This window comes from Branchiostoma belcheri, unplaced genomic scaffold (assembly GCF_001625305.1).
Source record: "Branchiostoma belcheri isolate BF01 breed outbred unplaced genomic scaffold, Haploidv18h27 scaffold47, whole genome shotgun sequence".
Taxonomy (NCBI): domain Eukaryota; kingdom Metazoa; phylum Chordata; class Leptocardii; order Amphioxiformes; family Branchiostomatidae; genus Branchiostoma; species Branchiostoma belcheri.
In genome coordinates this window covers 1,960,449-1,973,322 of record NW_017804098.1, presented here as the reverse complement: position 1 = coordinate 1,973,322, position 12,874 = coordinate 1,960,449, and the positions used below count along the sequence as shown (strand labels likewise).

General features: G+C 42.0%; 1 protein-coding gene across 2 annotated transcripts in view; it reads right to left on the bottom strand.

The window, feature by feature from the left end:
* Nucleotides 1–1,264, bottom strand: part of LOC109479273 (homeobox protein engrailed-1-B-like) — a 9,565-nt gene extending 8,301 nt beyond the window's left edge. For both annotated transcript variants that reach the window (XM_019781228.1, XM_019781229.1), the window contains exon 1: nucleotides 565–1,264. In XM_019781228.1, the coding sequence (XP_019636787.1) occupies nucleotides 565–985 (421 nt within the window). In that variant the 5' untranslated portion in view covers nucleotides 986–1,264. The remainder of the gene's footprint in view (nucleotides 1–564) is intronic.
* Between the last annotated feature and the right edge of the window lie 11,610 nt (nucleotides 1,265–12,874).

Below are 12,874 nucleotides of genomic sequence, written 5' to 3'. Positions count from 1 at the left end.
ATGCCTCGTCTCTCATCCAACCCTTTGTCTGTTGTAGTGATGCAGTATTCAGACTACCCCACAAGCGGACTGTTTTAATAATGATATAGATTTTTGAACCAAGATAGCAACAACGCCGCATAATAGAAACGTTTCTGAAGCCGAGATATCGGTAAGAATTATTGGCCTAGTTTGTAAGGATATGAGGGGGGGATTTTAGCAGATATGAAAATGTTGTATCTGGGTCTAGACTAGAGTCTATAGTGTGGGCATGGGTATAGAGTTGGACCTGGGTTTAGAGTGTGGGCCGAGGTTAGAGCGTAGGTCTGGGTTTAGAATGTGGGCACGCTCTAACAACTTTGTCTCCCGATCATGAAAGAGCCGCGAGACTTTTCTAGTCTGTCATTTTGGCTTCACGGTGCTCTGGGTCTGTGTAGGATACGGCAACATACGGTAGAAAGAATGCGTCTGACACCTAAACGGGACAAGACTTAATCTGCCTGTATGTCCTAGCTAAGAAAAAAGTACTAACATGTAGATAACAGATTAGCACACATGTTAGGAGAGTTGTACTCAGTAACTTACCAGAAGATGGGCGGTCCGAGTACCGGGTACAGTAGACCCACGCCGGCCAGATCATGGGCTGGGGCACCGGCTTACCGTCCTTATCGTCTGCGGTAACGGGCTTGGCGGAGTCATCTTCGAGCCGGAGTCCATCGGCCGTCGTCGTGTTCTCCTGTGGGACTCCCCCCGGGCTGGCCGGGAGGGACGGGGACAGATCCGCCGGGGCCGGTTTGCCCGGGCTGGACACGGGAGAGGAGTCACAACTTTTACTGTCTCTCTTGCGAGCGCCGAACTCCGGGCGGAGGATGTTGGCGATGGAGAAGTTGGTGGTTCTCGGGCCGTCAGGGCTGGGGCTGTCCTCGGGCTGGACCGGGCTGTGCGGCGGCGGCGGGCTGGCCGGGCTGGCCGGGGCTCCGTTCTCAGCCGCGCTACTGTTAGCCATCTTCCGATCCTCCTACTCACTTCTCTACTCAACAACTTCGACCCTGTACTGAAGGGACCGAAGTCGCACACGACTGCCAAATGTCACTCACGATTACTCCTACTTACAATCGTCCTGTCCTCAAACTTCGCTGCCTAGAAGTAACTCCCCTCAGATCGGAGAGCTTGAATCACTTAGCTCCGTGTTTCCTCTAGAACTGACAGTGATTGTAGGAAACAGGTTGCCAGTTCCGGCCAGGGAAAACCTGCGACGTTAAACTTTGAGAAGCCAGCAGCCGATAATTTGCCATCCATCCGAAAACAAGACACTTTGAGAGAGGCTATATAGGGAGGGGCGCGTGCCGTCGACCAATCAGAGAGTGGCTCCCGTCATATTCGATGACACATGATGAATAGGAGAATCCCAACACAAATGGTGCCGACCCCCCTCCTACACATAGATTAATGTCAAAAGACTCTTCCCGCAAAGTCTTAATCGTCGCTTCCAATTACACAAAATTCAGACCAGATCCCTTCGGGGGTAGATCATCTCATAACACCGTTGGAAACCATAAGTTTACCATATGAAAGGACTGGACGCACTGCGGACCCTTCAAAAGGGACCACCACTCTTCCATTGTCCTAGTCGACCCATTTTCGGCAAATTAAAGTGCGAAACATGTTAAGGAACATTAGGCAATTTTGAGCGGTTGTGAGAATTTGTAAAGCGCATGCCGCAATCTAAAGCTATAACGACTTGGCAGCCAGCTATCTCAATACGGCCGCGAGCTTTGAAGTCTCAATTGACTTTTACCGCAAGATTGTTCCGATCATGGTCTCATCATCTCAGACCACACTTCTTCAGAAACAACTCTCCACGCATGCGTGAGGTGATAATCAAGATGGCGACTTACCTGACGATGTTTAGTAGCGGGGTTTCCGTAAATCCCCTGTCAGGGGCTCAAACGATTAAGTCGAAAATTCCCATCGGGAATCGCCCCATGATTGACTTCCCGACAGTATCACTTGTCCAATGTTTGTTGTTCTTCTGGAGAGCAGTAGGAGGGCCAGGCGGGAAGTTTGTCTCCGGTAGACGTCAGAAACTTCAGCTTGTGAAACAAACCGCAGAACATCGTAAGAAATGCGAAGAGAGCATAACTCGCTAAGTTTTCCAACTCCAGCGGTATTCGCGGAATCTACCTCCCGAAATTGAGTCGGAGGTCCCGTGACAGGGACACCAGGCCGGATTGACGGCAGACCCGGCCCGGGCATATCAAACTCTCGGGTCGGTAAGTGCTTCAAGACCCGACGGATCTTCCCCCAGCGTGGTTCCTATGTCGGGACCGTTTTTTTGATAGAGATCTTATCTCAGAAACAACACCCGAGATCTCTGAGAACGGTTTGCCCTCTTCAATATTTTCGACACCTCTGCTTCGCTGACAGAGCTAATTATGGAATAAATCGACTCGGCTACTTCCTCCAACCTTCACAGGTTGTTCCCGCGTGAGTTTTTAGAATCAGACACCAGACTTCACCCAACTGTGTTTTGACATGAGAGAACACACGGCCTTACACCCAGGTTGACGTCTGCCGACAGTTTGCCGTCCTGACGGCTCCCATACCGCCACATACGCTCCATAGCAGCGGCCAAGGAACTTCCTTTATTAAGACACAGGCCGTTAATTGGGGTACCCGATATCGTGGGATAGTCGGAGGCAAGAGACGGCTGCAATTGCGAAGTGCATAACAGTTTGCTGTTCGCTGTCGCCCCCGGCGATACAAGGACCAATATGAAACACGCGGTCGGGACAACTCTACAATAACCCGCACTTCAAAACACACATGCCCGACTTTAAACCCTCTCATAATGTCTATATTTACGCGCGGAAGGACCATGTGGTTATAATTTGCTGGCTGACATATTTAGGAGAAGTTGTGACGGTTTTCGGCCAGGTTTTGACGAGTGTTGTCGGCTTTCGGAAGGACGTCCGTCAACAAGCGGGAGTCGCGGGAAATAATCGCGGCCGTCAACTTCAGTCTGGTGCCTTACCAAAACTCGTTCCGCCTGGGAGGACTCAGTTTCCCTTCATAAGCACCACCCGGCTGACAAGTGTTGACTTGTTGAGTTATAACTTGCTCCGATGTTTGATTTCTCAGGAGCTCCGTTTTCCAGAAGGTATGCGTTGCCAAGGCTACGTTTGGATGACAGATTTTAACAAGTGTAAGAGACAAAGAAAAATGGGAGTAAGAAATAACATCTTAGTGAAAAGTGTTTTTGTGTACGAAAAATATTAGTAAATGTGGTGGTAGATATGTAAAATATAATTGAGTGGAAGGGGAAAGGGCTTCAAAACTGGCGGTCAACAATATGGGCCACAGTCTTGGGAAAATTGGGGTGGGGCGTCTACAGGAAGTATTTGTCCACTGCCAACTAAAGTGCTCAGTGACAGAGGTTATCGCTAAGGGCCACTTCAATTCTTGTCCTACCGCAAATTGAACAACAGGCACACATATGCACTTGTGTGAGGGAATAGGATATAATCATGGTTAACTCTGAGCGAAGGGTCTGCATTTCTCTCCATAAGATACTGTAAGTGTAACATTTGAAAATACATTGCATAGTCTATTATGTAATTGGCAAAATACCGTGTTCGTATTTGGAAAAAAAATCCAAACAATGATAATTTCATCACATAGCGATGAAGGTGACGAGAGATATGCATAGTTTTCCCTAGTTGTTTTAAAATTGACTGCAGTTATATCGTTTTTTTTGCTACCAGTATGCGAATAAGAAATGACAGCCCGTACAATTCAGCTGGTGTAAAATGTAACCTTTGAAACTTTTAATTTATCTCGACTTCTTATAAAAGAAACCTAGTATCTAGTTCCGTATGGATTTTACAATCTACAAGCATATCGCTAACAGCGAATCCTACGATAAAATTGAACTTTCAATGGATTTTGAGGCCCAGACAAACAGATAGAAGGATTATCCTTATTAAACAATGGAATCTTCCCAGTGGCGGGGTTGTTTACACCAATTCCCGCAGACTGAACAAAGTCTAAACAAACAGCCCCTCGTGTCATCAAGTGGCTGTTAATGTGCCCGTTATATTTGCTTATCGTCGTAAATAAATAAACAACCGCATGGCTTCCCCTTTGTCAGAGTCCCGACATGTTTACGGGGGGTATGTTTTTCTTGGGAGTTTCCCACCAATACGCTAATGAGCTTGATTATGAGGTTCTAATCACTTGTTTATCTATTGAAAACAACCCCCAGATACCGCCCAGGACGTCACTTATATTTTGTAGCCTTGAAATGTAGGAAATTTTTAACATCCATGTTAGAAAAGTATAGTTTTTTTATTTAAAAAAATCAACGAATGATTAAACGTCTTTTGCTCGTTTCGGATCTAGGCTGTTTTCACGTATCAGATGCGTCGTTCTAGCCTGCATGCGAATAATCTTTCAATTCAAAACATATCATGACGTTTCATTTTTTATATTTAATTTTGTGGTCCTTTGATTACTACAAGGTTTATCTAAGATTTACAGATAACATACAATCATATACATATACATTTATGAAAAATCATAATCTTTCTTACTTAGTTAATCTACCATATTATTTCTGCTAAACATGTTTTTTCATGTGTATGATTTTTATAGCTACTAACAGAAATTATGAAGCCGGCTTACGTCTGGTCTTTCGTAAGTTATTGGGGAGGGGGGCAGTTTCTTGAAAGGAGACTATAAGTTGATTAGTTTCGCAACTGTCACAAAACCATTGGATATTGTACAGTCCCAGTTTGTATAGAAATTACAAATGTGACAATGTAACGATAAAAAGGAAAGGTAGGGTGTGGGTAATATGACTTCTATCGCTATGTAACAACTTGTAAAGGGATGGAAGGGGGGGGGGCAGAATTAAAAACAGATTTGAAGACAGGTCAAGAGTTCAAGCGCCCGTTTTGTGAAGTTGTGGTCGGAGTTCGTCGTGAGTTCCCGTAGGCGGGCCGGCGACACTGTTCGTCGGTGTTCGGGAGGTTCCGGTGCCGAAGCGTGGCGGGGCGAGGCCCGGGGAGCTCTGTCGGTAATTGCTCGGTAATTGGTAGCATGTGTACGCGGGAGGGATGTGGCTGGAGTAGGGGAGTGTGGGAAAGTGAGGACCGGTCAGTTCGCAATGGTGATACCAGGGGTAGTTTAGCGGAGCCACATGTGGGTACCATGGGAGGGACGTATCAAGATGTGGCAGTAAACTTTATTATTTCAACATATTTATCACAACAATTGGTTGTGTATTTTCAAACGTCTTGTAAAATATTTCAAACTCTCATGTATTTTGAAACGTCTTGTAATTTTTTTTCATTGTAAAAGTGGCTGCGAGAATATAATAAGCTGTACCTAACTTGAGTTCGCAGTTACTTTAATAGTCCATGTCTTTTCATTTGTAATCATCATTGTGTTTCTGAATTAATAAAAAAAAAACAATTGGTACATATGATTACAGTTCCATGTTAATCTACCTTATACAAGACTTAGAGTGTGTAGATCTATGGGATGATAGTTTATTACTGGTGTTCTACAATCATTGGAAGAATAATGTCTTACGTCTAGACATTCTTATACATATATCTTCCTGTGTGTACCATACATGTACAGGGGTTGTTATTATGTATGTAAATTTGCTATTAATATGATTAATATGTACTAAGAACTGAGATACCTTCAGGTGGTAAGACAACATTTTATAACTTCTTGAAACCATATCAACTACTATTTCAACGCAACTCTGTGAAGACTGAGAAGTATTTATTTCATTATTTGAAGTGCTGCCTTTGTAACTAATTGGTAATTGATCTTAACCTGTGGTCGCCATTTTAGCCTTCCGAATCAATATATGTACTGTCATCCGGCGTAACCTACATTTTTTTTAAAATTTACATGTAGCATAATTAGCTCGAACATACATCTGACTAGCAAAAATCAAACTACTATATATTAACTTAACCAAAGCTTTGTACTTAGGTTTTGAATTTTTTTTGGAGGAAGAATATCAACTACAACAATATCGAAATATGCCCAATAAAACCAAAGGATTTAATAATACTCGAAGAATAACAATGCGATCTTTACATCGTACTTAGTCGACTGCTATAACGGAAAATGAAATTTGACCATAATTTCGACTATATATCTCCTGGATATGGAGTCAATATCAATATGTTTTTGCTCTGACGATAAAACCGGCCATCGGAGACCGTTTACGGGGATTTTCTCGCTGTGGTTTGATTCCCAGAGGCGGGATCAGAGGTGTGGTTCCCCTATAAACGCCGATCCATCAGAGTGTTCGTTCTACTAATCAATTTTCCCAAAGCGGATCGGCGGAATAAGTTTGGATTGAAACCGTCGCCGGCCGATGACACATCTCACTACGCCGACTCTCCAAGAGGGGATTAGAGCGCCCAGAAAAACCCACAACCGTAATGAACAATTTGTTTTCATTGATGGGGCAAAAAGAAAACGACATCCGCGGAGCCAAGTCGGCCTGGGTTCAATCAGTCCCAGTTATAAAGCCCCTGCTTCTGTCGGCTTCAACTAGGCTTGGCTATTATATAACCTTTCACTTCTTATTTACTGTGTCTGCGACCGGGCTAGGTTCCCGGAAATCAATCACTATAAATTCCCGGACAAGCGGACAGAGAGTATTACTGGAAATGGAATGTGACGGACGACGAGAAGACCAAATTGACAGGGATACAGAGGCTAATTACGTTAAAAATGGGATCCAATGGTCGTTATGAGAGCCGAGCTTCGCAGACCGATCCCTGATTACGTTATAAATGGTCGCAATTCGCCAATCGCTTGTTCCCGGTTAATAGAATGTAATGATTTTCCCATCTCGCAGCGGCCGGTAATCCAAGCCCGTGTATATTTCTCCCATCCGCCACCCATTGTGCACGCTGTCAGTTTCACCTCAGATTTCACCGTTGCCATGGCAACAGGGGTAAAGAGCATCGATTTCTCCATCACACATTTCATTGGACGTCCTTACAAAGATCTCACGGGGCATTGTGAAAATCGGCTTAATGTAGAACCGCGTATCTCGCCATTGCTGGGCCCATGATGAAGATTTTCAGAAGATGTTCTAATCAGATCGCCGTTTTTATGCGTACATTGCCCCCCAACTGTCAGTTTCATTTCCACGTCAAATCGGTTTGAATTTCGACCAATGGCGAGCGCCAGGTGCACCCATGAAATCAACACCACAATCCACACAGACGCTATCTCCATTATTTTTAGGACGCCAATAACCACTCTTCTTCAATGGTCTTATATAAATGATTTTTTTTGTTGCATAGATGACTTTGTTGCACAGAAAGTGTACAAGATACCTTTATCCATTCAACAACAATTGCAGAAAACTTAACTACTTTACACGAGAATTTGTAGTATAGCATGGGACTATATACTTATATAGTCGTTGGCAGACACAGATTTTTTAATGTATTGCCCTATAATATTTACAGTACATGGGTTATGTCAGTATATAGTAGCTTCTTTCATACATGACTTTCAAGTCAAAGTTTTGTTAGTATATATAGCTTTCGAAAGGACACTGAGAACATTTTGGTTTAAGTACGCCGTGTTTGCTGCGTTGTTTTGAGTTATGAAGTTGGTCTTAATCGTATAGTTGCCGATTTCCACTGCCAAGCGCTGTCGTTTCGCGTGAAAAATGCCTCACCTGGTTTATCAGCGAAACACAAGCGCACTTACCACGACATATTCATGTAGTCACATCAGGGATCAAATAACATCCCAGGTTATAAAGCACTAATAAAAGCAAATGAATACCATGCTGTATCGGTCCATCACTATATCCACACTCTCCCATCACAATTAACAGCCCAAATTGATGTCCTCAATTTTTCAATCGCTTCTTGATCTTAATCCGAGACATTTATTTTACTTCACAGAGAACAAGCTGTCACTGCGGTAAAGCAGATTTCTAGAGAGCAGAAGATAAGCGGAAATTGGGAAGTTTGCTCGGTGAAAGGAAATTCGGCACACAGCATGTAAAACTCGCTATCCGTCAGTGAGGGGTGTTCGGGGCACCACGCGAGAGTTTTAATCCTACTTGCAAAAGTGCAAACTGTTGAGATTTAGACGTAGTCGCTTTTTCCGCTCAGGGATAGGGGTACTGTTAGGGGATAATGTGCAGTTGATTGATACTTCTAGAGGTCAGTGGCGGCGTGGTTACTGTAGAAAGGTGAAAGAAAAATAGCCATGACTGCCCCATAGGTCTCCTTGTCGGTCGTTATCTATCGAGCAGCTTCACCAAGCATAGAGCGTTATTAGGGTCATTAAACACTCTGGTTTTGCAAATGGGACGATTTGACTCGAGGTTGGAGAGGGTGAGTGTGTCGGTGCAGCGCTGATGCGCTCTGAGGGAAGAAGTCAGCGGAAACCACGCTATTTCAATTACCAGGCACAGTTACTACGTCGATATTCCATCACTGCACCAGCGGGGGAGGACGTCGCTCCGCCGACAATCCGCTTTGCGCAAATGAAAAAGGATTGTCGGTGAGGAGTAGAGGTTGAATTAGTGGCCGGCAAATGGGGCTAACCCGTAAATAGGAATCTATTGAAGCGGTGGAAGAGGGCAGAACGGGGACATGAGCGTCCGGACCTGCCGTTTGTCATCGCCAATCACGGCTGGCACCAGCGATGGCGGAAAGCCGGCTATTATGGAACCAAACTTTCCAACCAAAAGCGTCTTACACAATATATAGCCGTGTAGCCTCCGTAGCAGGCTTATAGGACTTGGGGTTTGGTGGTCTTCGGCTGTTTTCTGATTAGCCCAATTTAAAAAAAAACGAGGGTAATTCAACCGGGCCGGCTATGTTGTCAGAAAATAACATATAAAAGCTCCCAAACACCCTGAAGATCCCCAAAACCCCCCAGTTTTTGGCATGCTATGGAGGCTAATAGCCGTGTCTATTTAGCTTACTATGCTGTTTTTCTTGCATCCATTTAACCAAATGGAAGCATGGTATACGATATTGGATTAAAGTACACGATTGCTTATTGAAAGAAAAGTAATTATTGAAAGACTACTTGATGCTTTCTTTTTCGTATTTTTTGAAATTTGCGGACAATAATCAACAGTAGTCATCCGTAAGAACTTCGTACCTCAAAATATTCTAATATTCTTTGCGACATACAGATTGCACCATGAAATTTGATATTATTTCTATCAATGTTTCCATAAACCATCTCAAAATAGCAATTGATGTACCATAATGATATCCAACTACAACCGACGCAAAATAACTTATAAAGGCTTCTATATTTTCTAAGTGAAAACAGCACATATATATGATATATTGTATTTTCGTTAGTAGCTCTGGGGCCGGTCCTATATCAAACGCGACACTTTAATTATGTGCTTAAATTGACACAAAGTGGCCCCGGAACAACACATCTTAGCAACGAAAAATATCTTCTCTGATATTCATACCAACGTCTTTACGGTCTTCACCATGGGTAGTCTGGAGTAATATTGACATCAATGGACGTAGTTAACGCACGGCCGGCATCAAAGAGCTACAGAGGCGCTCTGAACAGGATGTTCTACCCAGCAGGAGGCTAGACCGAACCGGGAGAAGTTAGTCAACATTTAACTCCCGCTGGTCGGACTGAATTGGTAACCTTTTAGCAAATTTGTCTCTGCTCTTTTATGCAACGGTCTTTGAACAGGAATCTCTCATTGAAACTCAGTGGTCAATCAAAATATGTAATCTATCTGAAGTCCTAAATAAGGTCCACGGTATTCATTGTTGTTCAGTTTTGTTTTGTTTGAAGCTGTGATCACAAAGAAGAAGAAAAGATGATCAAACGGTTTTCATTTTGTGGCTTTGTGATAATTTTTCATGTGTGTAGCGTCAGATTATATGATGGAAAAACATCTACATGTCACAAATATGACAACAGTAAAATACATGTAAATAGTAGCTGTAGAGTATTTGATGCTGTGACCAGAAATAATAATAGGATAGGTGAGCATGGACGTACAATATCCACTGTGAAGAACCCATCAATAGCTGTAACAATGCTGAGGAGAAATACACTAAAGCTAAGTTGTGCATTTTCACACTATAGATATGACAATGGCATTCGATTATAGCATAAATGTACATATTAAAACATTGTGGATACTCACTTTGTATACTTTATCCTTCGACAACCTTCCTAGGTACAAACTATTATGATTTTACATTTGAAACGATTCGCATTACTTTCCTTTTTCAGTGCATTGTTCATATATGGGGCAAAATCTTTAAAAATGCCTAAAAGCTAGAAATGCCACCAATGGTTGTATATATATGCTTTGGGTAGATACGTCTCATATACTTGATGGTATACAGCATTATATATATATATGCCATATGTTGTACACTGTACAATTGTTGTATTTATTTATTTCTTTATTTATATATCTATTTATTATTTTACCTTGGGACATTAGTGTCTAGTCAAAATTTATTTATTACCTGCGTAAAACAACAACTATACATTATTTTTCAATAAGATGCTATAGTTTAGCCAGTCCGCCATGTGTTATGTGCATTATATGCATGTATGTAACGTTCTTGGATGCCGAACCATTATCAACAGTTCTGTTTATTGGTTTTAAAGCTGCATTATGTAACGTTAGAACGGTACAAAAGTCAATTTTCTGTTCACTCATTTCTTTTCAAATTAATTTGAATCGATCCTACACAAATAAGGACTATTCAGGCAGTGTAGGAGTGTAGGTGCCAATATATGACTTGGGGTTAAAGCTACAAACACAGCTGTCAGCCATGTTTGTTTACACTCTGGTAGTTTGTGGTGGCACTACAAATTGAGTGCACCTCTGTCTTAGCACCGACCATGAACGTCAGAATGTGAGATGATTGCACATACAAATATTGAGAAGTGGAAATAAAATTACAATCACAGTTTTGTTGAATAAAATATTTTTTTTTGCAAAAATGTTGCATAATGCCCCTTTAAAGGCATCTTGTGCGATTTTAGAGCAGCAAATCTGGATATATTCTGAATTAGGCAATCTTTGTCATATTGACACGTACTGCTTCACATTAACACTTTTGAGTCAGCATTTCATTTTTTGGGCATTTAAAACTGCGGAAACAAGCCCCAAGATGAGTCTTTTATTTTCTGGATGGTACCGTAAAAATCAGGCCAGGGCCCTTCCAGTAACCATTTTCCCTCAGAATTTTGGGAATTTTTGCTCCAAATGACTAGAATATTGGCTTTGAAAAATCAGGTTTCCAAGACCTAAAAATGGCATCGGATGCCTTTAAATTACGTTGAAAGAAAAGTTTCCGTTTATTAGTATTCCACAAGCGTTGAAGTAGATTGCTCGGGTCAAACAGTTGTCCAAAAACACGAGATATTCTACCGTGGGCGACAGGTTTGATGAATCACCCTGCACGGGCAAGCTTCGCGATTGGATCATTCTTACACATGTTTGCTCCGCACAATTAAGATCTCTTGTCCCGAGGAAGTGGTGTCGCGCAGATCCATCCACAGATAAGACTAAGACTTATTTGGAAAAGTAAAATATCACAAGTAACATCATCATCTCTGGGAGTCGCGTATCAATCCGCCCTGAGGGCTCAGAACGCGAACTTGTAATTGCAACATTATTGCGAAGACATATCACTCAAATATGTAGCCTGCAGCAAGAAATAAGAGCGTGTCCCATTTATTTCGAATGTCAGCGTCAAGTAAATTAAGAGACAATGCATTGATAGCAATAGTTCATCTTCGATACATCATGTAGACATTGGCACCTTCAAACATAAAAGACCATAAGTGTGGCCATCGACAAATTGCTCTAATATGTACTCAGTTATAAAACCTATAATTTGGTAAGCATCAGGGACAGCATAAGTATTGTCGTTGTGGATTGAGTAGTCATTGTATCATATCCCCTTCGGCAACGACAAAATTATGACAATTTTTCAAAGCCATTATCAGACAACAATAACACCCCATGTAGCTCGGAGCCATGCGGTGAATATCGTTTTAATTGCTCGTGTTTGGAAGAGCTCAGTTCCGCTAGGTGTATCATATGAACACACATCCGTTTGGTTAAATTTCACCTTAACTCGCCTGCAATCAGCTATCAAATTCATTGTCATACTAAGAATATTTGTGCAATATCTGTACATTTTATGAAGATAGAAATTGTATCTTTTCAACAGCATCCAGATACAAATATAATACTAACAGAAGATGAATATGGTACGGTGATATCAATAACTCTTCCGTATTTCAGACTTTGTTCAATATCAAGGGATTTATATGCCATAGATAACAACATCATTATTATCATGATCCATTTATTCATCTTAAAAACTGAAGATAGTAAAATTCAATGCAATAATGATGTACGAATCGCCTGCAGAAAAAAGTGAAACAATATCTACATAACGATTGAGTTGTTAGATAACTACACAACTGTCGCATTCCGGAATGACCGCTATGCTTGTGTTCTGATCATAAAAAGCTCCAATTGCATGGAAGTATCTTAATGGCGATAACAGTTTTGGCCCCTAAATGATAACAAGACCACACACCACACTATCCTTATTCTCGTTTTCGTTTAAAGGATCTGGACACTTAATATTAAACTATATTGAAGCGACCCATTCACCAATTTCACACTTCCCATAATGCCAAGTAAAGATCGCGGATATGGATGGCCATGGGATATGGCGTAAGAAGGGATATACGTAATGCGACCGTGCGAGTAGGAGAGTCTTCGGTAGAAGGTGGAGCGATAGAAGGCACATCATTTTCTCTAATTCCAACAAAAATGCAATTATGGCATGCGCTT